The sequence below is a fragment of the Globicephala melas genome, chromosome 14 (genome assembly GCF_963455315.2).
Source record: "Globicephala melas chromosome 14, mGloMel1.2, whole genome shotgun sequence".
In the NCBI taxonomy this organism is placed as follows: Eukaryota; Metazoa; Chordata; class Mammalia; order Artiodactyla; family Delphinidae; genus Globicephala; species Globicephala melas.
The window spans coordinates 58,853,010-58,879,624 of record NC_083327.1 but is presented as its reverse complement, the minus strand read 5'-3'; the positions used below and the strand labels follow the sequence as shown (position 1 = coordinate 58,879,624).

General features: G+C 39.8%; 2 protein-coding genes and 3 non-coding genes across 10 annotated transcripts in view; 1 reads left to right on the top strand and 4 right to left on the bottom strand.

Annotated features, from left to right (window-relative positions):
- Window positions 1-3,485: 3,485 nt before the first annotated feature.
- On the bottom strand, window positions 3,486-6,169 carry LOC115851438 (small ribosomal subunit protein eS12). Its single transcript, XM_030853424.2, has 6 exons — window positions 6,064-6,169; window positions 5,884-5,934; window positions 5,587-5,703; window positions 4,540-4,642; window positions 3,986-4,087; window positions 3,486-3,579 (listed from the first exon to the last, which is right to left on the bottom strand). The coding sequence occupies exons 2-6, from the start codon at window positions 5,895-5,897 to the stop codon at window positions 3,517-3,519; spliced, it is 399 nt and encodes a 132-aa protein (XP_030709284.1). The 5' UTR covers window positions 5,898-5,934; window positions 6,064-6,169; the 3' UTR covers window positions 3,486-3,516.
- Window positions 3,703-3,832, bottom strand: LOC115851576 (small nucleolar RNA SNORA33). The gene has a single exon (XR_004038853.1). It is a non-coding gene; the product is annotated as a small nucleolar RNA SNORA33 (small nucleolar RNA).
- On the bottom strand, window positions 4,171-4,247 carry LOC115851577 (small nucleolar RNA SNORD100). The gene has a single exon (XR_004038854.1). It is a non-coding gene; the product is annotated as a small nucleolar RNA SNORD100 (small nucleolar RNA).
- On the bottom strand, window positions 5,290-5,362 carry LOC115851572 (small nucleolar RNA SNORD101). Its single transcript, XR_004038849.1, has one exon. It is a non-coding gene; the product is annotated as a small nucleolar RNA SNORD101 (small nucleolar RNA).
- A 231-nt stretch (window positions 6,170-6,400) lies between the features above and the next one.
- Window positions 6,401-26,615, top strand: part of SLC18B1 (solute carrier family 18 member B1) — a 49,142-nt gene continuing 28,927 nt past the window's right edge. For 3 of the 6 annotated variants that reach the window (XM_060283864.1, XM_030853416.2, XM_060283863.1), the window contains exon 1: window positions 25,539-25,742. In XM_060283864.1, coding sequence (XP_060139847.1) covers window positions 25,700-25,742 — 43 coding nt within the window. In that variant the 5' untranslated portion in view covers window positions 25,539-25,699. Of the gene's footprint in view, window positions 6,428-7,107; window positions 7,205-25,538; window positions 26,410-26,615 lie in introns of those variants that run through there. The other 3 variants (XM_060283867.1, XM_060283866.1, XM_060283865.1) reach the window with 3 other exon arrangements.

Below are 26,615 nucleotides of genomic sequence, written 5' to 3'. Positions count from 1 at the left end.
TACCCCATTATGTAGATGTATCACATTTTACCTAATTGTTCCCCTCCTTCAACCAACAAGTCCTACCAAGAGTTCTGTAGTAAGCATACTTACAGCTATAACCATTCTTTCATTTGTAATTGGTCAATGAATGGGTTAACTAAATTGATGCTTTATAATTTTTCTCACCCTTTATCAGAAAATGAAAGGTTAACAGAACCTCCCAGGTTGGTAGGGCCACAAAATAACCACCAGTCTCCACCTTCACGTTTCACAACTGAGTTTAGTTCCCAAAGAGGAAACCACAGACTCAGCTTCTACCTATAAAAGCACTTCTCTACTCGTTTATCCCCTTCCCAAAGCCAATTTGCCACTGGAAACAAATTAGGAATGCGGTGATGAAAGTGGTCAGTGAAAAAGGGGCAAAAGAAATGTCAAGAAACGACACTCTTAAGGCATGTTTCATAAGAGAGCTTAAAAGATTGCCCCTTTAGTGCAGGTCTTAATAATTCCTAGGGTCACCCACCTCCCTCATTTCTAAGCCTTTTCAAACAAAAGCCAGGTTGTAATGCAACTTCAATCAGCAGACTCGGCCCTGTTATGTTTTGGGTAAAAAAACTGGCTGAGACATCTCACTTGTGGTATGATAAAGCTTTAATTTAGGTGTGCTTATGCCATTTGAAGTGTAAGCCGCTGTTGTTTAAAAAGGACTGATTTCTGCCTGGGGAGCACCAGTACCACCAATCCTTCTGAACACTGATGTGTTAATATTTATGTAGCCCAAGCCCTAAATACCTGATCACCCTCTGTACAATTATTCTTCAATTCTGACTGTGACCATCCCCCCTCTGCCCCCAGCACCTGGCCACGGGCAACGAGTCAGACTTCATCCAAGTTTCTCTCTGGGAGGCTGGGGAAGCCTGGTGGCATCTCTTGGGTACCTGCATAGCCCAGCCATGATGCCTCCATTGCTCTTGCTAGAAATTACTCCTGAAATTCCATATTGCCTTGTGGATTGGGCTTTATGAGGACCCCAGCTGGGAGGACAATGCCCTACCCCACTGAGCCATCACCCTGCCCCACCCTCAGCTTGGAATGAAGGCTGTGATCTTACTTCCCCTCCTTGGTTAAATGTCCTCTCCTTCCTCCTCTATGAAGAGGGCAGGAAGACGCAAAGCTTGCCTGTGCTTAACATATTCCTTGATCCCAACTTTTTGCACTCTCATCCATAAAGAAAAAAGAAATTCAAGCTCCATTTAAAGGGCTAGTCTTCAGTAAGACAGATGTTTCCACATTTCTAGGGTTCCTAACACCTCTGCCTATGTTTTCATTGCCTCAACAACCCAGTTTAAGATAAATTCTTGTTTTTAATGGACACCTACCTAATACAGCCTTTTTACAATTTTTCTATGGATGTCCTGATTATTTTTAAAAGAATTTAAAGTGGTTTACCAAAAACACACATAATAGAAATTTTAATAAAATCAGGACCAGGCAAAAATTTTTTAAGTGTAAGAGTTAAGAACAAAGAAAATGGATTTGGCTTGGAGGTTTTCTTGCAACCCAGTGAAAGGGTAGTCTCATGAGGGATGCCCTCAAACTATTATTTTCCCCAGTAAGAGAATGAAGACATCTGCTTCTGCCCTGGCACCTTTGCATGGATGGCCTCCCTCATGAATCCCATAGAAGCTATAGACAAGTCACAATTTCAAGGCTAAAGCTATGTTCCTTTGAGCTGGGTTTTGAAGACTGCCAGGTAGACAAAAAAGAAAGGTACTTCAGGCAAAGAGAGAAAGACCTAATAGATTTAGTCATGAGAAAAAGGATAATCACTTCACTGCAACTGAGCAGTGCGGATGAAAAACTGGGGCCATTGCCACCTGGAGTCTACAGGCTATAAAAAGGCAGAGGTGGGGCAGAGGACATCCGAGGGCTCTGGCTTGGGAAATCGACAGAAGTAACACAAAAAAATGTTAACACTTGGTGCAGAGCTTGGCATACATTAGCAGGTCAACAGCTCTTCCCCTTCCTCTCACAAAAAGCACTGACCTTAAGGGGAAGATAAAATTCACTGAGGCACACAAAACTTGAAGGTTTTCACAGGGTGCTGTCTAGTGCGCACCATTAGTGTACTGCTGATCAAAGACAAACAAGTGGAAACTGTCCCAGGCTGGCCTTAGAGAAGTAAATAGGACCAGTCTGAACTCTGGAACTATTACAATAGAAGGCGTGGGCAGAGGGAGAAACAAGGGACTGAGGTACAGCATGGCAAAGGCCAAAGTAGACCACAAATAAAATTTTCTAAAAAGTCAGGAAGAGGGCAAAAGAAAAAGGTCATTAAGAAGCTAGTTTGACCATAAGTGTCTTGGTGACCATAACATTCTAGCAGACAGAAGCCAGAAAACACACTGAAAGTTAATTTTCAACAATGGACTTAGCCAGGTAGTATCTACAGTAAGATAGGGTCAAGGGTAGAATATTTCTTTAAGTGTGTTTTGTAGCTCAGCTGACAGCGAATATGGAAATATCGAAAAACCAATGCTGATGTAATCCCAAATCAGAGTTAACATTCAGCAAACAGATTAGCTTCAAAAAGTCTTCCCAGCACTAATTTCAAAAAGGGGTGAATATGAAAATGCACTTTGCTGTAATCCAACAGTTTTCCCTAGCCTGAATTACACAATTTCCCATAAAGGATCAAACAAAAATATGGTTTTTCCACTGCATCAACAGACTCAAAACAGCACCAAATACAGCATAGGGACTCAAAATGCTAAGCAGACAGTGATATAAAGAAATCACAATTAAAAGCAAACTAAATTCATTTTCCCTTCACATGTGCCCTATAACTGTATAGTAGGACAGGCAAACCAGGGGAGAGAAACTCAGAAGTACCCCAGTTGGCAATTTACGAGGGATTCCAATTTTAAGACTTCCATTAGTCCTACCTGGCTCAACATTTCGTACTCACACAAACCCAACTTGATCCAGGCTTGAATGGGTCACCATTCAATGGGTCACCATTACTTCTCCCTACTGAGTTTCTAGAGGGACTAGAAATACATAGAAACACATCTTGTTTGTGGCTAATATTTAGGTAAATAAGACACTCTGACCTTCCCTAATGGGCATGTGCATAAGCGCACCTGGACTTCATGTACCTTCTAGTGTCCCACAGCCTAAATCCAATCCAGCTTTAGGATTTTAAGTTATTGACACCCACACTTGACTAGCCTCAACCCATTTCTCTTGGTCCTAGGATGGCCTCGTCATAGTCGTGATGAATGTCCACACCCAAGAAACCCTGTCACCAATACCTCACTATAAGCCTATCTTCACTTGGGCTCTTCTACTTGCCAACACTGAAGTTACTTACTGGTTGGGAGAAAAGGCTTTCACTTAGAACCAGGCGACAGAGAGCATGCTTCCAGTTATTTTGCAATGAATATCTTTTGTTCTTCATTAACAGGGACCTTACTTTACTGCCCCAAATAAAAAACCAGAGATGAGGAACAAGAGCCTAGTTTTTTTATTTGATCATTTCTTGCATTTGAAGTACTCCTCGATGACATCCTTGGCCTGAGACTCTTTGCCATAGTCCTAAAAAAAACATATGTGATTTTACTAAAATTTAGAAACTCAACTAAATTGTTAGCACTAGTTATAATGAAGCTTTAAAAAAAATCAGCACGTCTCGTGAAAATGCTTCCCACCATTAAAATGTCTTGTAGCCATTTTCAGGGACCTTAAAGACTTCAATGTCTTTAAGGCTCGTAACACGGCTTTCCTATTGCCAGCATTTTCTAAATTTCTGCAGAAACACATTCAGATAAGCAGATTCATTGGCTGGCTTAATTATGTCTTATTTCCCTTTTCTGCAAGGCAGAAGGCTTTTTCTAAGTTTGCTGAGGATTACGCGTTTTTTGCTTCGAAGAGATTGACTTAACTCACAGTGAAGCGCATCTACCCAGCGCAGCCTTGACCCCGCACACCGGTACCGACTTACCTTAACCACCACACAGCTGCAGCCAACCACTTTACGGGGTTTCCCCTCTCTGTCAATTTTACAGAGGCCTACCCATTCCCCTAGTTTCTTGTTGTCATCAACCTATCAGGGGGGAATAAAAACAAAGATCACCACACTCCAAGGCTTTAATGCTATTGGTAACACAGTACATTATATGAAAGGGAGCTGTAGTCAGAGAGGGTGACATGGCAGTTTCCTCATATCAGTTCAGTAGAGGGAGCCAGTTGTCATCATGCACAGCACCAAGACCCCCTATCAACACCCTTCCTATCTTTTGTTCTGTACCAGCATAAAATTAGCATTTAATTCTGCAGGAATAAAAATGTTTCTAGAACTAGTTTTATCATAGCCAACAATGCCAAATTTGTGACGCTTTTCACAGCTGCAGAAAACAAAGAGCTCGTTACAAAATTTGCTCCGGTATGACAAAAATCATTATGGATAGCATTTATGTGGACACATGTCCCTAACTGGCCCAATTTCCATTAAGCTACTTTGGCTTTCAGAAAAACCAAATTCAATGAGAAACTTACCTTAATCAGGTTGATTTGGTGCTCAGCACAAAGGGCCTCCACCAGCTTGACATACATAGGCTCATCACAGTTGGATGCAAGCACACAGAGATGGGCTTGGCGCCTGAAATGCAAATCCAACAGTAGATGTTAAAATTCACATCTAAATCCACTACTGTGCTCTAGAAAAGTTATCTTTGCACTGGCTACACTGGCAAAACATAAGCAGCCACTGAAGAATATAACTTTAGTTTGACGTAGGTACCACCAGGCATATGTTCCTTAACTTCATCTACAGAATCACCCTGTCTTCAGTAACTCTTAAAACTTCAAATGTTATATATAGGAACTAGTTTACTAAATTGTTACCTGTTACTAGCCCAGACCCTTAATATTGCAGAGTATTTTCAAGGTACAAATAGTAGACTCGTATCAGGAACTTTCCAACAAGTGCTGTCTTCACTGGATTCAACTGGCCAACCTACACCAAATTGAATAAACTTAAATTTACCTAACTTAATAACCCTTTCACAACATTTTTCAGCTCTAATAGTTAACAGCTGTTTTGCCAATGTTACCCACCCAGAGACCTCACTGAGTAAATTTACAATTATCCCACACCCACATTGGTCTCCACAGCTACTGTACAAAGTTCATACCAAAACCAGATGTTTCTGCCACTTTAATATAATGGTTTTAATTTGCAAAGTGCTAAATAAAAGTTCCCACCTATCCCCTAAATAACAGTGAAATTAGCCCCAAAAGCTACAGGTTTGTCAGACTGCTAGTTTTCACTCATAAAAGGAGTGAAGGGGTATCCGACAATTTAAGTCATCATTCAAACACTGTAGTTTCACTTTAGGAATCAAGTGCTCATCCCCATTCCAAACCCACACACTTTAAGTGGGTCATTAGAGATCTGAGTTCTGATACCTTTTCCTAGGTTTCCTGTAGAACGGATGCCATTCAGAACCTCTGTGCTAACACCATGAACTTCACGCTTTCTTCCCTCGGCTGCAGTTTTGTTCCGGTTCCAACACCCCACCGTATTGAGACTGATACACGTACTTGTCTAAGGCTTTGGCAGCTTCGCGAATTCCACGTGCTAGGCCATCGTGGATGAGGGCGGTCTTCAGCACCTCTTGCAGAGCAGTATTAACGTCCATTACACCTCCAGCAGCAATGCTGAAAGACAAAAAAATTAAGCTATTAATAAGTTCCCGCACACCATCTAACGCCTTGCACTTGGCAGTCATCAGCGAGGTAGGTCAGACGCGCTTAAGGCGCCACGGCCGACCCAGAGCCCGCACTACCGGCTCGAAGCCCACGCCTGGGCCGCACCACCACCCCGGGCCCTGGGCTCACCCTTCCTCGGCCATGGCGGTGGGTTACGGGTGGAGCCGAATCTTGAATGCACTACAATACAAAAAGCAAAAAAGTGGTTGATAAATAGATTCAACTTAGGTGCAAATATTTAACGTCAATCCCTGGCAAAAAACAGCGAGCCACGCTTCGTAAACACCACCCTAGCTTTCCTCCACTCACCCCGCGCCTCCGCCTCCGCGCGGCTCCGCGGCGGCAGGGAAAGAGAACGAACGTACCCTCAAGACGGTATTTAAGGGTTTCCCAGGACCCCTAGGCGCATGTGCACTCCCTTCCGTGCAAGAGCTGGCTCTGGCAGTGCCGGTCTCGAGAATTTCTGTTTCCGGACTGAGGTGGTTCTGAGACAGGGGTCCTGCTAGCCTTCTAGCAGGACCGGTCATGACTCTGTTCGGCGGTCATTGGACCGCACAACAGGCACTAACGCGGGCAGCCTCCCAACGTCATTCCCAGCCGGCGCCCGCGGAGGCCCAGAGAACTCGTCCTACGGAGCGCGAGAAGGGCCAAGCTCTCCTGTCTGCGCGATCTTGTAAGTCCCGCGGAGCCCAGGCTCTGTCGGAACACCAGTTTTAACCCCTTCTGACACTATAATTGTAATTTCCTATCGACCCCACCAACTGGGCCTCCCTGAGCTGCACACTCTCTCCCTTCAATTTTAAGTCATTCTGAATGTTCTTGAATTTTTCATTCTGTGGGTGATCTTCGCCCGCGCGCGCGTCTCTCTGTTCTCATGAAACGAAAGCTCGGTACTTCTGAGCGCATTGCAAATTCCACTTTCCCGCGACTGTTAGTTAAGTGGAACCTCTGGCCAGCCCGGTGGTTGGTTACGGTTTCCTAATATAGTTCGTTTTAAAAGAAGGTTTCTTTGTTTGTTTTCTTTTTCTTTTTAACACTAAATTGTCCCCTGGATTCGTAACCCCGTCCAAATCGGGATTTAACAGGTGCATTGAAACACCTGCGATGTTTCAGGTAGGGACAGGGACAGGGTCTGGAAATACAGAGATGAAAACGTAGTCTTTGAGAAATCCGGCGTTAATTTCGCCTTCCAGGACTGACGGAGTTAGTGCAATCTGAGAAGTCAGTTTTAACTCTGATTTTCCCGGGAAGCAACATTCTGAATTTTGCATTTATTGGCCATTCCCCTACCAGCACTTGCAACGCAAATACATGAAATACAGCCAAATGTAATCAGTACCGTCCTTTTTCTAGTGTTTTGTCTTCCTCTTCTGACAAGTCGCCAAGACAGCAATTAAGCAGTTCCTAGGTGCCAGCACTGTGCATACAGTGAACAGCGAAGAGCAAACAGGTAACGTTAGATTCTTGAGTGCTGTGAAGAAAGCAAAAATGAGTAACGTGGTAAGAGTGTGAGGTAGAGTTAGCCAGAATAGTGATATACTGGAATTTTAATAAATTAATATCGTTCATTTTTAACTATTAAGTTTTCATTTTAAAAATGTTGAAACTGCTTCTTTTCATCCATGACTCATCCTAAAATGTTGTTCACTTTACTTATTCATTTAACTATTGAACTTTTCCTTTAAAAAAAAAAAGTACTGCAGGGGCTTCCCTGGTGGCACAGTGGTTAAGAATCCCCCTGCCAATGCAGGGGACACGGGTTCGAGCCCTGGTCCGGGAAGATCCCACATGCCGCGGAGCAACTAAGCCCGTGCGCCACAACTACTGAGCCTGTGCTTTACAGCCCGTGCGCCACAACTACTGAGCCTGTGCTCTACAGCCCATGAGCCACAACTACTGAGCCTGCGTGCCACAACTAATGAAGCCTGGGCACCTAGAGCCCGTGCTCCACAACAAGAGAAGCCACCACAATGAGAAGCCCGCGCACCGCAACAAGGAAGAGTAGTCCCCACTTGCCGCAACTAGAGAAAGCCCATGCGCAGCAACAAAGACCCAACGCAGCCGAAGATAATAAATAAATTAATTTTAAAAAATACTGCAGAGTTTATGAAGATGAGAATGTTTATTTCTGCTGCTCTCATGTTTGTGGTGGGATTAAGATTTGAGCCAAAGATGAGGATACGTAAAGGCCTCAGGGGATGTACAAAGTGGGAAGGTAAGAAGGCCTTTAGGCTGTGGCAGCGTTAGAAACTGTCTAAAAAAAAAAGAAACAAAAAAAAGAGAAAGGATTTCAAACAGGAAGGGTAGAAGGAAAGAAATTATTCTAAGTGAAGAAAAGAGTAAGGCCAAAGGCATGGATACCCCCTTGTCTTTTTTACCTTAACACGTATTTTTTTTTTTTTTTTTTTTTTTTTGCTGTACGCGGGCCTCTCACTGCTGTGGCCTCTCCCGTTGTGGAGTACAGGCTCCGGACGCGCAGGCTCAGCGGCCATGGCTCACGGGCCCAGCCGCTCCGCGGCATGCTGGATCCTCCCGGACCAGGGCACGAACCCGTGTCCCCTGCATCGGCAGGCGGACTCTCAACCACTGCGCCACCAGGGAAGCCCAACACGTATTTTTGAAAGGAAATGTGATAGTGTTTCAGCAAATTTTTCATCTAAAGTTAATAAAAGTTAATATGCTAAGCATATTAGTAGATTTCTAACCCACCCACCCCCAAAAAAATCTTAAGGAGGAGGCACGGAATTTGGTAAAGACATGGGAAAATAATCATTGCCAAACAACGTATTTATGTAGGGGAAAAATGATTAAATACCTTTTAGACTCAGGTATCCTGGGCGTTAATATTTCACCTTAATAAATGCTTTTTCTATCAGTTTGAAACTTCCCTTCTTAGAACTGGAGCTGCATTTTTGTTTTGATGTCCTAGTTATATAACTGGTTCTAATCTCAGGGATAAAGTTAAAGGACACACTAGTGATTCAAGGATTCTCTAATATAGATTCTCCTACTTCACTATTTTAAGGTCACGCCCTCTCCATTTTAGATATTGCCAAAGGTGAAAGACAAACCAAATAGAACATAATAGGTAGAGTCACTCTCATACCAGCAGATCATAATACTTACATAATGTACACAAATGTGTATCTGAAATACATATGAGAAATAAATTCTAAAGTTTATTTTAGAAACAATAATGATAATAAGTAATTTTGTTTAGTACTTTCTACATGCCAGTTTGTGTGCTAAATTATTATCATATATTTTCTCCCTTAATCATTGAAATTCCATGTGATAGTGGTGGTGTTAGCCCCCTTTAACAGGGAAAGATCATACAGCTAGTAAATGTGGAAACTGATATTTGAGCCCAATGGACTTCAAAGCTCATGCTTCTAACCCTTCAGCCATTTGGATGATTGCCCAACTGTGGGAGGGAGATCGTAGATTTCAAAGATAACTCTTTGCACCTCACATTTGGCAACGGTATGACTGGTTCTACCTTATTGTGCTAAAAAGTCATGCAGTTGGAGAAAGGGAATATTGGAGTGTTAGAAAAAGAGAGAGCAGTAGAAATGTGGGTTTCTGAATCATCCAAGTGTAGATGTATTAGTTAGCTAGGGCTGCCGTAACAAAGTATCACAAACTGGTAGCGTAAACAGCAAAGTTATCCTCTCACAGTTTTGAAGGCAGGAAGTTTGAAATTAAGGTATCTGCAGCATTGGTTACCTATAAGGCCGTGAGGGGACTCTGTTCCATGCCTTCCTCTTTATTTTCTGAGGTTTGCCAGCAAACTTGGTGTTCCTTGGCTTGTGGCAGTGTAACTCCAATCTTCACCTGATGTTCTCCCTGTGTACATATCTGTCTCTGTGTGCAAATTTTTTCCTTTTTATAAGGATACCATTATACTAGATTAGGGGCTCACCCTATGCCAGTATGACCTCATCTTAATTAATTACGTCTAGAACAATTCTGTTTCCAAATAAGGTCTTGATATGGGGTGCTGAGGTTGGGACTTTAAGCTTTGTATTTTGGGGGGACACAATTCAACCCACGACAGATGTGAAAGAAGAAGGGGATGTAGAACAGATTAAATGATAGGAAAGATCTTTGAGTTGAACTGCAAAAAGTTTAGTTGAAAGACTAGAGCTGGCACTATGGAAAACAGTATGGAGATTCCTTAAAAAACTAAAAATAGAACTACCATATGACCCAGCAATCCCACTATTGGGCCTATACCCTGAGAAAACTATAATTCAAAAAGACACATGCACCCCAATGTTCACTGCAGCACTATTTGCAATAGCCAGGTCATGGAAGCAAACTAAATGTCCATCAACAGAGGAATGGATAAAGATGTGGTACATATATACAATGGAATATTACTCAGCCATAAAAAGGAATGAGGTTGGGTCATTTGTAGAGATGTGGATGGACTTAGTGTCAAACAGAGTGAAGTAAGTAAGAAAGAGAAAAACAAATACCGCATATTAATGCATATATGTGGAATCTAGAAAAATGTTATAGATGAACTTATTTGTAAAGCAGAAATAGAGACATAGACATAGAGGACAAATGTATGGATACTAAGGGGGAAGAGGAGGGTGGGAGGAATTGGGAGATTGGGATTGACATATATACACTATTGATACTATGTCTAAAATAGATAACTAATGAGAACATACTGTATAACACAGGGAACTCTACTTAATGCACTGTGGTGACCTAGATGAGAAGGAAATCCAAAAAAGAGGGGATAGATGTATATGTACAGCTGATTCATTTTGCTGTACAGTTGAAACTAACACAACATTGTAAAGCAACTATACTCCAATAAAAGCTAACTTAAAAAAAAAAAGAAAGAAAGACAGACCAGCACTGGTAACAGAAGCTAAACCAGTACACACGAAAGATTTTATATCATGGGGTGGTGGGGTCCAGTTGAGCTGAGTTCCAATTCCAGCCCTCTCTGTGGCCTTTGGCAAATGACTTATTTTTCCGAGTCAGTAAAGTGGTGATAATACTAGAATATCGTGAAGAGTAAAAAGAGATAGTTGTTGAAAGTGTTTGCCACTGTGCCTGTTAAGTAGTTACTTACCTTATAAAGAACTTCACATGAGAATATATGGAAAGATTCTTAATATTACCTTCCTCCTGTCCTAAAGCATCTAGCATTTAATACAGTGACTTACATATTGGAGTCATTAAACCAACATGTACTGAATGAATTCATGGAATGAAATAAGATTAAGCATCTGTGTAGTCGGCACACCAACAATAAAACCATGTTGGCAACTGTTGTCATAAATGAGTGCCTGTTGTGAGTTAGCTGGAGGCTTTGGGCATCCCAGAAAACCACTTTTCATTTGAAAACTTTTAAAATGTTCCTACCTTTGGGGGTAGAAATAAATATAATGGATGGAAATGGAAGTTAAGAAACATGAGAAAACTCAAAAATATTATCCTGCTGCAGCTCCAGAACATATAGGTCTAGCCTTGGCTTATGTAGCATATGGTTTTAAACATAGTGAAGAAAAATAGTTGTAGCTGAAAAAAGGTTTGGGCCAAAGAAAAAAGAATCCTATTATATCAAGAGATGAATCAAAGGAAAAGGAGAAAGTTGGTGAGAGGGAAGAGAATAAAAAATAAATAAAGTAGACGAATAAGAGTGGAATAGATTAATAAAGGCTGTAAGTAGTAGTTTGGAAAATTACTATTTAAAGCCTTCCATTGAAAACCCAGTTTATTAAAGGAAAAAAAAAAGGTTGTGCGGGACAGTGGGGCTAATTTATTGTATTGCCAAGTATGAAGCCTATATATTTTGAGGTTTTTGTGTAATTCTCACCTAAGTGTTCTTAAGTATTACTAACATTGTTTCCTCAGCCCTTGTTTTTCTTGCTACCGGATGCTACGCAGAGCTCTCTGGGCACCATGGCTGCTCACTACAGGGCTGATTCGGGACGTGTAGGAACAAAACGTACCGAGGAAGATAATTAGAGGCAATACTTAAAGTTTATGTATAAACTAATTATAAACCAACAACACAAGCAATTTATAAATGAAGTAAATAGTGGCTAATAGAGCAAACCCTAAATTAACATTAAATTTATTCACTTGGGGTACAAGGAGAACCTGGGTGTGCAGGACTCCGGATCCCAATGCTACTTCCTGTAGACCAGCTCTGCTGTTATCTGTGTAACTTTTTTTTGAAAAATGGGTCCTTATGATCTAACATGTGTTTGACAATTGCAGTTCTTATTGCAGAATCATTGAAATGAAGCCAGGACCACTGCTGTGCTTAAAACTAGAGCTATATTAAAGAAAAAAAAAAAGTCCTAGTTCCATAATCACTCCTCTACCGTTTTCTGACTCTGTAGTTCTGGTCAAAACACTTCTAGTCTCTGCCTCTCAAGTGCTTCATCTGTAAAATGAAGTAGAGAATTGAATGAGATGCTTTTAAACACTCTTTTGGTTTGGATATTCTGTGTCACCACTTTGAAACAATAACTTTTTAATTAATTAATTTATATATTTATTTTTGGCTGTGTTGGGTCTTCGTTTCTGTGCGTGGGCTTTCTCTAGTTGCGGCGAGCGGGGGCCACTTTTCATCGCGGTGCGCAGGCCTCTCACTATCTCAGTCTCTCTTGTTGCGGAGCACGGGCTCCAGACGCGCAGGCTCAGCAGTTGTGGCTCACGGGCCTAGTTGCTACGTGGCATGTGGGATCTTCCCAGACCAGGGCTCGAACCCGTGTCCCCTGCATTGGCGGCATATTCTCAACTACTGCGCCACCAGGGAAGCCCTGAAACAATAATTTTAACTTTTAGTAAATGTTGAACATCTGTGTGGTCTGCCATAGTCATTTTCTGATATCATATGACTTCAGCCACAAGACACTGAGCTGTAGCTGATGCCAGCTTCCCTCCTGTGTCTCCAGGTTATAGGTGATTTCTTTATTTGTAAGTACAGCTGTTCCTTTTTTTTTTTTGGCTGTGAGCGCATCATGGGGATCTTAGTTCCCTGACCAGGAATTGAACCTGCACCGCCTGCAGTGGAAGGGCAGAGTCTTAACCACTGGACACCAGGGAAGTCCCAGCTGTTGCTTTTTTATATTAGGACAAGTAAGCATGTTCATTATAGAAAACTTGGATAATATTGTATCAATTATAGTCCTTATGTATGGAACAGAATAACCTATGGTCAACATTAAACAAACAAAAAAGTGGCTCAGGAAATAAAAGGGTTTGCTGAGCAATCAGGTTCAGGGAGTGGTAGAAACAGGATAGTTCCAGGGATCTTGGTTACAGGAACTTTTACAAAGTCTCTTAAGTTAGTGCTTCTCAAACTATCTGACTAACTGTTTGACTAAATGAAGATTTTTCACCCAGTCCGTAACAGATAATTTAATAAAATACAATAAATATTAATTACTAGTGGTTCTGCAAGACTAACCCTCTTGCAGATAATAAATGTAAGCCTAAACATTTTAGAAACAACTTCCTGAAGATACTGGAGAGTGACCAAAAGCAGACAGAACTGGAGGGCGGGGAAAAGGAATGGCACTGGCTGAATTCCCATTTTTATGGCTTTTAGTATGAGGGGAGCCCCCAGTGCCACATGGAACAACTAATAGTCAGAGGTCCTCAGTTTTACTGCCCTGAAAACCAGAGGACAGAGTTTAGAGCAATTGCAGCTGCTGAAAATGGAGGGCAGGGGGGAAATCCCAGAAAGGAGAGAGCCAGAGAGGGGCAGACCGATATTCTGTGTATAGACCCAGCTAAATCTCTGACTGGCCCCAAGCTACACATGCATGGGGTAAACTCAAAGCAGCACAATTAAAGCTAAAGAAAATACACAGAGATTTCAGCTACTTCCCATCACTGGAGAAACAGATTATAAAGTTTGAGTCAAGGTGGATTACCTCTGCTGAAATTTAAAAAGAAAAAAAAAATCAATATTCTTTGAAAGAATAAAAGAGAATCCAGAGTCTCTGCAATGTATCATTCATGATACATTATTTTTCTTATTAATTAAAAAATACATGTAAACATTTAAAGCAAAAATTATAACATTTTATTATGGACTTATATCATTTCTAGATATAATGCTTATGAAAACTAGAATATAAATGATTAGAAGCTGGCACAGCATAAGTGGACCTATATGGGGGTAAGGTTCTTATGTTTTGCATGAAGTGCTACAATATTAACTCAAAATAGATCAGAAACGTTAGAAATGTGTTTTGTAAACCCTAAGCAAACACTAAAATATAATTCAAAGAGACATACCTAAAAACACAACAGATAAATTAAAATGTAATTCCAAAACTTGTTTTCAATTAAATAAAAAGAAAAGAAAGAAGAAATTAATAAAAATAACAGATGGGGAGATATAAAACAGTAGCCTTAAATCCAACCATGTCAATACTCATCTTAAATGTAAATAGACTATCTGCTCAAATTAAAAGACAGAGATCATTAGAATGGATTTTTAAAACATCAACTATATTCTGTCTATAAGAGATGCATATTTATTTATTTGGCCGCAAGTCTTGTGAGATCTAAGTTCCCGGACTAGGGATTGAAGATTGAACCCATGCCCTTGCAGTGAAAGCAGATGGCCAGGACTTTCCCTTTTTTCTTTTGGAAGAGATGCAATTTTTTAAAATTTAATTTAATTTTTTTATACAGCAGGTTCTTATTAGTTACCTATTTTATACATATTAGTGTATATATGTCAATCCCAATCTCCCAATTCATCCTACCACTTTCCCTCCTTGGTGTCCATACGTTTGTTCTCTACATCTGTGTCTCTATTTCTGTGCTGCAAACCAGTTCATCTGTACCATTTTTCTACATTCCACATATACGTGTGGAATATTTGTACGATATTTGTTTTTCTCTTGCTGACTTACTTCATTCTGTATGACAGTCTCTAGATCCATCCACGTCTCTACAAATGACAATTTTGTTCCGTTTTATGGCTGAGTAATATTCCATTGTATATATGTACCACATCTTCTTTATCCATTCGTCTGTCGATGGACATTTAGGTTGCTTCCATGACCTGGCTATTGTGAATAGTGCTGCAGTGAACATTGGGGTGCATGTGTCTTTTTGAATTATGGTTTTCTCAGGGTATATGCCCAGGAGTGGGATTCCTGGGTCATATGGTAATTCTGTTTTTAGTTTTCTAAGGAACCTCCATACTGTTCTCCATAGTGACTGTATCAATTTATATTCCCACCAACAGTGCAAGAGGGTTCCCTTTTCTCCACACCCTCTCCAGCATTTGTTGTTTGTAGATTTTCTGATGATGCCCATTCTAACTGGTGTGAGGTGATACCTCATTGTAGTTTTGATTTGAATTTCTCTAATAATTAGTGATGTTGAGCAGCTTTTCATGTGCTTCTTGGCCATCTGTATGTTTTCTTTGGAGAAATGTCTATTTAGGTCTTCTGCCCATTTTTGGATTGGGTTGTTTGTTTCTTTAATGTTGAGCTGCATGAACTGTTTATATATTTTGGAGATTAATCCTTTGTCCGTTGATTCGTTTGCAAATATTTTCTCCCATTCTGAGGGTTCTCTTTTCACCTTGTTTGTAATTTCCTTTGCTTTGCAAAAGCTTTTAAGTTTCGTTAGGTCCCATTTGTTTATTTTTGTTTTTATTTCCATTGCTCTAGGAGGTAGATCAAAAAAGATCTTGCTGTGATTTATGTCAAAGAGTGTTCTTCCTATGGTTTCCTCTAAGAGTTTCATAGTGTCCGGTCTTACATTTAGGTCTCTAATCTACTTTGAGTTTATTTTTGTGTATGGTGTTAGGGAATGTTCTAATTTCATTCTTTTACATGTAGCTGTCCAGTTTTCCCAGCACCACTTATTGAAGAGACTGTCTTTTCTCCATTGTATATCCTTGCCTCTTTTGTCATAGATTACTTGACCATAGGTGCGTGGGTTTATCTCTGGGCTTTCTATCCTGTTCCATTGATCTATATTTCTGGTTTTGTGCCAGTACCATATTGTCATGATTACTGTAGCTTTGTAGTATAGTCTGAAGTCAGGGAGTCTGATTCCTCTAGCTCCATTTTTTTCCCTCAAGACTGCTTTGGCTATTCGGGGTCTTTTGTGCCTCTATACAAATTTTAAGATATTTTGTTCTAGTTCTGTAAAAAATGCCATTGGTAATTTGATAGGGATTGCATTGACTCTGTAGATTGCTTTGGGTAGTATAGTCATTTTCACAATATTGATTCTTCCAATCCAAGAACACGGTATATCTCTCCATCTGCTGGTATTATCTTTAATTTCTTTCATCAGTGTCTTATAGTTTTCTGCATACAGGTCTTTTGTCTCCCTAGGTAGGTTTATTCCTAGGTATTTTATTCTTTTTGTTGCAATGGTAAATGGGAGTGTTTCCTTAATTTCTCTTTCAGATTTTTTATTATTAGTGTATAGGAATGCAAGAGATATCTGTGCATTAATTTTGTATCCTGCAACTTTACCAAATTCATTGATTAGCTCTGGTAGTTTTCTGGCTTCTTTAGGATTCTCTGTGTATAGTATCATGTTATCTGCAAACAGTGAGAGCTGTACTTCTTCTTTTCTGATTTGGATTCCTTTTATTTCTTTTTCTTCTCTGATTGCTGTGTCTAAACCTTCCAAAACTATGTTGAATAATAGTGGTGAGAGTGGGCAACCTTATCTTGTTCCTGATCTTAGTGGAAATGGTTTCAGGTTTTCTCCATTGAGAATGATGTTGGCTGTGGATTTGTCATATATGGCCTTTATTATATTGAGGTAGGTTCCCTCTATGCCTACTTTCTGGAGAGCTTTTATCATAAATGGGTGTGGAATTTTTTCAAAAACTTTTCTGCATCTATTGAGATTATCAAATAGTTTTTATCCTTCAATTTGTTAATATGGTGTATCACATTGATTGATTTGCGTATATTGAAGAATCCTTGCATCCCTGGGATAAATCCTACTTGATCATGGTGTATGATCCTTTTAATGTGTTGTTGGATTCTGTCTGCTAGTATTTTGTTGAGGATTTTTACATCTATACTCCTCAGTGATATTCGTTTGTAATTTTCTTTTTTTTTGTAGTATCCTTATCATGTTTTGGTATCAGGGTGATGGTGACCTCATAGAATGAGTTTGGGAGTGTTCCTTCCTCTGCAGTTTTTTGGAAGAGTTTGAGAAGGATCGATGTTAGCTCTTCTCTACATGTTTGATGGAATTCGCCTATGAAGCCATCTGGTCCTGGGTGTTTGTTTGTTGGAAGATTTTTAATCACAGTTTCAATTTCATTACTTGTGATTGGTCTGTTCATATTCCCTATTTCTTCCTTGTTCAGTCTTGGAAGGTTATATCTTTCTAAGAATTTGTCCATTTCTTCCAGGTTGTCCATTTTATTGGCATAGAATTGCTTGTAGTAGTCTCTTTGGATGCTTTGTATTTCTGCGGTGTCCGTAGTAACTTCTCCTTTTTCACATCTAATCTTACTGATTTGAGTCCTTTCCCTCTTTTTCTTGTTGAGTCTGGCTAAAGGTTTATCAATTTTGTTTGTCTTCTCAAAGAACCAGCTTTTAGTTTTATTGATCTTTGCTATTGTTTTCTTTGTTTCTATTTCATTTATGTCTGCTCTGATCTTTATGATTTCTTTCCTTCTGCTAACTTTGGGTTTTGTTTGTTCTTCTTTCTCTAGTTCCTTTAGGTGTAAGGTTAGATTGTTTATTTCAGATTTTTCTTGTTTCTTGAGGTAGGCTTGTATTGCTATAAACTTCCCTCTTAGAACTGCTTTTGCTCCATCCCATTGGTTTGGATTGTCATGTTTTCTTTGTCATTTGTCTCTAGGTATTTTTTTATTTACTTTTTGATTTCTTCAGTGATCTCTTGGTTATTTAGTAACATATTGTTTAGCCTCCATATGTTTGTGTTTTTTACACTTTTTTCCCTGTAATTGATTTCTAATCTCATAGCGTTGTGGTCAGAACAGATGCTTGATATGATTTCAATTTTCCTAAATTTACTGAGGCTTTGTTTGTGACCCAAGATGTGTTCTATCCTGGAGAATGTTCCGTGTGCACTTGAAAAGAAAGTGTAATCTGCTGGTTTTGGATGGAATGTCCTATAAATATCAATTAAATCTATCTGGTCTATTGTGTCATTTAAAGCTTGTGTTTCCTTATTAATTTTCTGTCTGGATGATCTGTCCATTGGTGTAAGTGAGGTGTTAAAGTCCCCCACTATTATTGTGTTACTGTCGATTTCCTCTTTTATAGCTGTTAGCATTTGCCTTGTGTATTGAGGTGCTCCTATGTTGGGTGCATATATATTTATAATTGTAACCTTTTTTATTTTAAAGTCTATTTTATCTGATATGACTATTGCTACTCCAGCTTTCTTTTGATTTCCATTTGCATGGAATATCTTTTTCCATCCTCTCACTTTCAGTCTGTATGTGTCCCTAGGTCTGAAGTGGGTCTCTTGTAGACAGCATATATATGGGTCTTGTTTTTGTATCCTTTCAATGAGCCTGTCTTTTGGTTGGAGCATTTAATACATTCACATTTAAGGTAATTATCAATATGTATGTTTCTATAACCATTTTCTTAATAATTATAGGTTTGTTTTGCAGGTCCTTTTCTTCTCTTGTGTTTCTCACTTAGAGAAGTTCCTTTAGCATTTGTTGTAGAGGTGGTTTGGTGGTGCAGAATTCTCTTAGCTTTTGCTTCTGTGTAAAGCTTTTGATTTCTCCATCGAATCTGAATGAGATCCTTGCCGGGTAGAGTAATCTTGGTTGTAGGTTCTTCCCTTTCATCACCTTAAGTATATTGTGCCACTCCCTTCTGGCTTGTAGAGTTTCTGCTGAGAAATCAGCTGTTAACCCTATGGGAGTTCCCTTGTATGTTATTTGTCATTTGTCCCTTGTTGCTTTTAATACTTTTTCTTTGTCTTTAATTTTTGTCAATTTGATTACTATGTGTCTCGGCATGTTTATCCTTGGGTTTATCCTGCCAGGGACTCTCTGCACTTCCTGGACTTGGGTGGCTATTTCCTTTCCCATGTTAGGGAAGTTTTTCACTATAATCTCTTCAAATATTTTCTCGGGTCCTTTCTCTCTCTCTTCTCCTTCTGGGACCCCTCTAATGCAAATCTTGTTGCATTTAATGTTGTCCCAGAGGTCTCTTAGGCTGTCTTCATTTCTTTTCATTCTTTTTTCTTTATTCTGTTCCGCAGCAGTGAATTCCACCGTTCTGTCTTCCAGATCACTTATCCATTCTTCTGCCTCAGTTATTCTGCTATTGATTCTTTCTAGTGTATTTTTCATTTCAGTTATTGTATTGTTCATCTCTGTTTGTTTGTTCTTTAATTCTTCTAGGTCTTTGTTAAACATTTTTTGCATCTTATCGATCTTTGCCTCCATTCTTTTTCCGAGGTCCTGGATCATCTTCACTATCATTATTCTGAATTCTTTTTCTGGAAGATTGCGTATATCCACTTCATTTAGTTGTTTTTCTGGGTTTTTATCTTGTTCCTTCATCTGATACAAAGTCCTCTGCCTTTTCATCTTGTCTGTCTTCCTGTGAATGTGGTTTTTGATCCACAGGCTGCAGAATTATAGTTCTTCTTGCTTTTGCTGTCTGCCCTCTGGTGGATGAGGCTATCTCAGAGGCTTGTGCAAGCTTCCTGATGGGCAGGACTGGTGGTGGGTAGAGCTGTGTGTTGATCTGGTGGGCAGAGCTCAGTAAAACTTTAATCCACTTGTCAGCTGATGGGTGGGGCTGGGTTCCCTCCCTGTTGGTTGTTTGGCCTGAGGCGACCCAACACTGGAGCCTACCCAGCTCTTTGGTGGGGCTAATGGTGGGCTCTGAGAGGGCTCACGCCAAGGTATACTTCCCAGAGCTTCTGCTGTCAATGTCCTTGTCCTCACAGTGAGCCACAGCCACCCCCCGCCTCTGCAGGAGACCCTCCAGCACTAGCAGGTAGGTCTGGTTCAGTCTCCCCCGGGGTCACTGCTCCTTCCCCTGGGTCCCGATGCACACACTACTTTGTGTGTGCCCTCCAAGAGTGGAGTCTCTGTTTCCCCAAGTCCTGTCAAAGTCCTGCAATGAAATCCCACTGGACTTCAAAATCTGATTCTCTAGGAACTCCTCCTCCCGTTGCCGGACCCCCAGGTTGGGAAACCAGATGTGGGGCTCAGAACCTTCACTCCAGTGGGTAGACTTCTGTGGTATAAGTGTTCTCCAGTTTGTAAGTCACCCACCCAGCAGTTATAGGATTTTATTTTATTGTGATTGCGCTCCTCCTACCGTCTCACTGTGGCTTCTCCTTTGTCTTTGGATGTGGGGTATCTTTTTTGGTGAGTTCCAGTGTCTTCCTGTTGTTGATTGTTCAGCAGTTAGTTGTGGTTCCGGTGCTCTCACAAGACGGAGTGAGCACATGTCCTTCTATTCTGCCATCTTGAACCAATCTTGAAACTGGAAGAGATGCATTTTTAAATAGTTTAAGAGTAAAAGGATGAGAAAAGATATACCATGCAACCAATAAACAAAAAGGCTGTAGTGACTATGTTAATATCAGATAAAATATACTTCCAAACTATTACTAATGATAGAGGTATTTCACAATCAGAAATGACAAATGAGCAAGTTCACTGGGGAGACATAACAAATATATATATATATATATATATGCAGAAATTAAATGGTATGAGAAACAAACTCAAAATTATGGTTGGAGATTTGAACATCTCCCTCTTAGCAATTGACAGAAAAATTAGACAAAATAAGTAAGATCATAGAAGGTATGAAAAAATCTATCACTCTGACCTAATAACTTTTATAAAATACTACATCCAACAACAGTAGAATATTATTATTTTCAAGTGCACATGATACGGTTTACAAAGATGGATGCATGCCATGCTATAAGACAACTTTCAATAAATTTTAAGAGATTGAAATTTCCAGGATAGAAATATTCCACAATAAAATTAAATCAGAAATCAATAATATAAAGATATCTGGAAAATCCCCCAATAATTGAAAATTAGAAACACACTTCTTATTAATCCATGGGAAAAATAAATAAATAAGGAAAATTAGAAAATATTTCAAATTATATGATAATTTGCAGGATGTAGTGCATAGAGAGAAATTTAAAACCTTTTGTGCTAATATTAGAAAAGAAGAAAGGGCTAACATCAATGATATGTTTCTAAAGTATAAAAAATAAGGGCAAAATAAGTCAAAAGAAAGTGAAAGCAGTGGTTTCGCTGGTGAATTCTATCAGACATTTAAGGAAAAAATAACACTAATCTCATACAAACTCATCCAGAAAATATTGGGAGTAGGCAAAACTTCCATCTTGTTTTACAAGTCCAGGATTACCATGATACCAAAACCTGACAAAAGAAAAGAAAATTACAGGACAACATTACTCATAAGCATAGGTAAAAAATCCTTATCCAATTTAGCAAATTGAACCCACCTTATATAAAAAAGATAATACTGTATGTCCTAAATTGGGTTTATCCCAAGAATGCAAGGTTGGATTAACAGTAGAAAATTGATCAGTTTATCATATCAGAAAAATAAATAAGAAAAATTATTTACAATAAATTCAAAAGACACTTCTGATAAAAATCCAACACCAATTCATGTTAATGTCCCTCAATACATTAGAAATATGAGAATTTCCTCAATCTGATAAAATGTACATATGAAAAATCGACAGCTAGCCTCATACTTAATGGTAGAAGACCTAGTGTTTTCTTCCTAAGATTGGGAACAAAGTGAGTATCTCCATTCTCAACCCTTCTATTCAACATTTTCCTGGTAATCCTAGTCAGTGCAATAAAGTAAGTGAAAAATGAAAGCATACACTTCAGAAAGGAAGAAGTAAAACTCATTCATATATGACATGATTATGCAGAAAATCTAAAAGAATCTATAAAACAACTGTTTGAACTAATGAGGAAATTTAGCAAGATTGCAGGATACAAAATTAATATAAAAATTAATTTACTTTTATATATAATCAACAAGTGATTGGAAAAGTTAATGTAAAAAAAATCCATTTTAATAACTTCTAAAACCAAAATATTTAGGAATAACTTGACGTGAGGCATGTCATAGATACCTCTACAATGACAACTGCAAAACATTTCTGAAAGAAATTAAAGAAGATTGATGTCAGTGGAGAGATATATCACGTTCATGAATAAAAAAACAATATTAATTGGATGTCAGTTCTCTCTAAATTGATCTATAGAGTCAACAAAATCCCAATAAGAATCCCCCCCAGGTTTTTTTGGAGAAATTGAGAGCTGATTCTAACATTTCTATTGAAATTCAAAGGACCCAGAATATTTAGACTGCTCTTGAAAAAGAGCAAAGTTGGAGAATTTTCACTCCCTGACTTCAAACATACCAGATTTTGACACGTGATGGAAGCAAGTAAGTGGAAGCAGATGGCCTCACCTGAAATCCCCCCGGTGCAGGGAGGGCAGCATTCCAGGGGAGTAGGGATGAGATTCTGACTGTAGTGTCTGGTGCCTACCTCCAGCAGTGCTGACGCAGTCTGGGTACTGGGCCGCTCCTGTGCTGTGATTTTAGGCACGTAGCCTCTAAGTGGTGTGCATAATCCTCCTGATAACCCTGTGCCTTACCTAATAACCTGTGATACATTCAGTGTCTGCTTAAATGAGCAAAAGTTGTTTCTTTTAATAGCAACAGGGAACCCTGATTGCTACAAATGCTAGGAAGAAAAATAAAGAAGGATTAAGGGACAAAGGGTTATGGTGTCCCTTAATCCTTCTTTATTTTTCTTCCTAGCATTTGTAGCAATCAGGGTTCCCTGTTGCTATTAAAAGAAACAACTTTTGCTCATTTAAGCAGAAAATGAAGGGTGGGATTGGGAGGGTGGGAGGGAGACACAAGGGGGAGGGGATATGGGGATATATGTATGTCTATGAATAGCTGATTCACTTTGTTATATGGCAGAAACTAACACACATTGTAAAGCAATTATACTATAATAAAGATGTTAAAAAAAAAGGTTATGGGTCTGTGTTTTGATATGGGGTAAGAATGAACTCTGAGGAAGTGACATTTAAACAGAGACGATATTATTCCATTTTAGTTTGTAAAGAAAAAATGTTTCACATGTGTATATATGTCTACATGAACACATAAAAATATGAATAGGTGATTGTGGTAGGCTGATAATTGATCCCAAAGATATGTCCATATCCTAATCCCTGCAAGTTATAAATGTTACCTTATTTGGAAAAAAGGGTGATTAAGTTAAAGATCTTGAGATGAAGAGATCATTTTGGATTTTGGCTCAGTGAAATTGATGTTGAACTGCTGGCCTGCAGAACTGCAGCTTATTTTAAGCTCCAAATTTGTGGTTATTTGTTATAGCAGCCACAGAAGACGAATGAGATAATATTTTCGACCGTAACACTAAGGATCTGGAAGGAGGATGGGAAAGAGAGGTTAGATGTGAGAGGAAGATAGGGGTATGAATATGTGTACCACAAAATCTTATTGTAAATTAAAAGTAGATGGATGTGGGCTTTCCTGGTGGCGCAGTGGTTGAGAGTCCGTCTGCCGATGCAGGGGATGCGGGTTCGTGCCCCGGTCCAGGAGGATCCCACATGCCGCGGAGCGGCTGGGCCCGTGAGCCACGGCCGCTGAGCATGCGCGTCCGGAGCCTGTGCTCCGCAACGGGAGGGGCCACAGCAGTGAGAGGCCCGCATACCGCCAAAAAAAAAAAAAAAAAGTAGATGGATGCAAAACAAGAACATGCATTTTATTAAAATATATAAAAACAAAAAATTTGTATTAAACATGCAAGAAGGATTGCTGATGGGGAGGGAATGGGAATGAAGATAGAGGGAAACACATGACAACAGAAATGAAAAATTCAGTTGAAGGATTGGAACATAAAGTTAAGGAAACTTCCAATAAGATGAAGCAAAGAGAGAAAGAGATGAAAAGTAGAAGAGAAAAAGAGTAATAAGTAAGAGGGCCCAATAGTCTAGCGACCCAATAGCTACATAAAGAGCAATCCAGAAAGAGAGAAAAAAAAAGGGGGGTGTAGTCATCAAAGAAGTAATTCAAAAAAATTCTCCTCTATAACTTGATGTTAGACTGGAGTGAGAATGCAGAATAAAATAAGATTGGGGAAACAGGCAGGGATTAGATCATAAAGATTCTGGAGGCCGCTTCAAGGAAACTTTGCTAGAGCTAATCCTGTTTAGAATGGCTCTAAAACCTCTTCTAACCTGCCTGCTCACCCAGGAATTTTTACATAATCTTCAAGACCCACTGTAACATCACTTCCTCAGGAAGCCAGCCTGGACTCATTTAGCCAAAGTAAACAGTTCTTCCAATATGTTTCTCTTATAGAACTCATTGCATTATAATAAATTGTTCATCAGTGTCTGTTTTATCTGCTAGAAGGAGGTATGTATGCTTAGGGGCAGAGGCTGGATGGGGCTCACTTATCTTTGAACTTGCAATGCTTGGCACTAGGTAGTAACTCAATGGTCTTGAGTTACTTTATTTCACCTTGGCCCCAAATTAAGAATTTCCCAGTCTTCAAACATTAACCCTTCCCAAATAGTAAATAAGTTGAAGATAAGGGAAGCCTCTTATTTTTTTGTGCCAGAAAATTGTGAGGGTGAGAGTAACATAGCAGCCGTCATGTTCGAGTGCCAAGCCCTTCACATAGTTTATCACCAGTGCTCACAGCCATCTTACAAGATAGGCATTATAATCCCAGTCACACAGATGGAGAAACTGACCTGTGGTCCAAAGTCACATACAGCTAGTACAGTCATCCCTTGGTATCAGAGGGTATCGGTTCCCCAGTGCATATGCTCAAGTCCCTTATACAAAATGGCATAGAATTTGCATATATCTTACAGCACACCCTTCCATTTGCTTTAAATCATTTCTAGATTACTTATAATACCCAATACAGTGTAAACGATGTATAAATAGTTGTAAACAGAATTTAAATGATATGTAAATCGTTGCTACTGCTTGGCAAATTCAAATTTTGTTTTTTGGAAATTTCCAAAAAAATTAAAAAATATATTTTCAGTCCCCTCCCTCCTTGGTTGAATTCGAGAAATGCAGAAGCAGGATACAGAGGGCCGACTAGTGCCTTGAACTGAACCTCAAGCCTCTGCCTCAGGGGGGATACTCCCAGCCACTCCGCCATGCGTCTTCAGCACTCCCGCAAATATTTTTCTAATCCGGGTACTTCACATCAGTTAATTCATTGCCATGTTACTAATGTCTGGCTTCAGTGATTACAAACACCACATCGTTTACCCACTACGAAAAATAACACACTTTAAATAAAAAATCTGGGCTGCTCTTGCCTTCTGAGACGGACTGCATTCTGCCTATGGAATGTGTATCTCTCTAAATAAACTTGCTTTCACTTAAAAAAAAAAAGGGGGTCGTTATGAACCTAATTTTCTAATTCACATTTGTGTTTTTAAGTTTAGGTGTTCCCTATCTTTTCTGTGTCTACCTAGCTTCCTTTCTTACTCTTAGTATTCCTAAATTTTACTCATTTTAAGGCAGGGGGTTCAACTATATGAAATATAGACTCATCCTTTTTTTTTTTTTTCCCTCTCATACAGAGAGAAAAAGTACAGCACATCCTAAGTGGTGGACATAAACAGCCTATGCCTTAAAAAAAAATTCCTTGCTCCGCCCTCCGCCCGCCCTCGCCCCCCCTCCCGGAGCTCCTCCCTATCCTCTAGGGCCGCGTGGAACTCCCGGGGGCGCTTCCCGTAGGGAATCTGGGATGCCTGGGCCCGGCTGAGCAATCGCCGCCCGCCTTTCCGCTCGTTCAAGGTCGAGTCCGAGGGTGCGGGCTTGGACCCGGGAGCTGCGGCGCAGGAGTCCGCGCACTGCCCATGGACTCGTCGGGGGACCCCGAAGGCCCACGCCCCCCAGGAGGTTACAGAGAGCAGCGAGGCCGGATGTACCTCTGTGGCTTGGGTCGTGTCTCTTTAACAGCAATTCAATTAGCTTTAGCGTGCTTTGTTTGCGAGAGATTCGAAAAGGAGGGGCCTGGCAGTGGGGCTCGGGTCAGCGTGTTTTTTCTCTCTGGAAAGGGTTAAAGTTTGCGCACTGGGGTGGTGCGGATGTGGCCTCTAATGACTTTCTCTCTGTAGCTCTACTTTTAAGTACTATGTGTTTAAGAATGCATTCAAATAAGTGTGCCTGTTAGACAAACGAAAACGAGCCCCACTGTTGTCCCTCTCGCCCCTTTAACTTTCTCTCAGTTCCCTTCCTCATCCACTACCAGAATTTTTAAGTCTTAAGACTTCTTCCTGTTGCACAGATTTCTTTTTCTAGACAACAATGGCAACCTCTGAAAAAATAGAGCAATTCAAATATACTTTTCTTACTTAAATTTCTTTTATCTCAAAACCATTTAATTTAAAAATAGCAAATAGATTTACTGGATGTTTGGAACTGAGTAAATGACCTCGTGTCTTTAAATTAAATGGAAATTTAGCCCTGGGAATAAGTATTAAATTAATTGATGCAGAAGACCTGTAATTATTGTAAAACACTGATTTACAGATTCATGGCACTTGTCTTTCCAGGAGCTGCCATTGTAAGTATTAATTCTCCAGTTGAATGATTTAGCTTATTTTCTCCTACTTACACTTCACTTGACTTCAATAGTACCCTCTTAATAAACCGCTAACATGACATGCTTAAAATGTGATTGAGTCCATGTAGCATATGAAGCTAGTAACTTGAGAAAGCACACTATACTTCAGAGAACAGTACTCTGGAGAGCACCCTGTGGCCTCATCC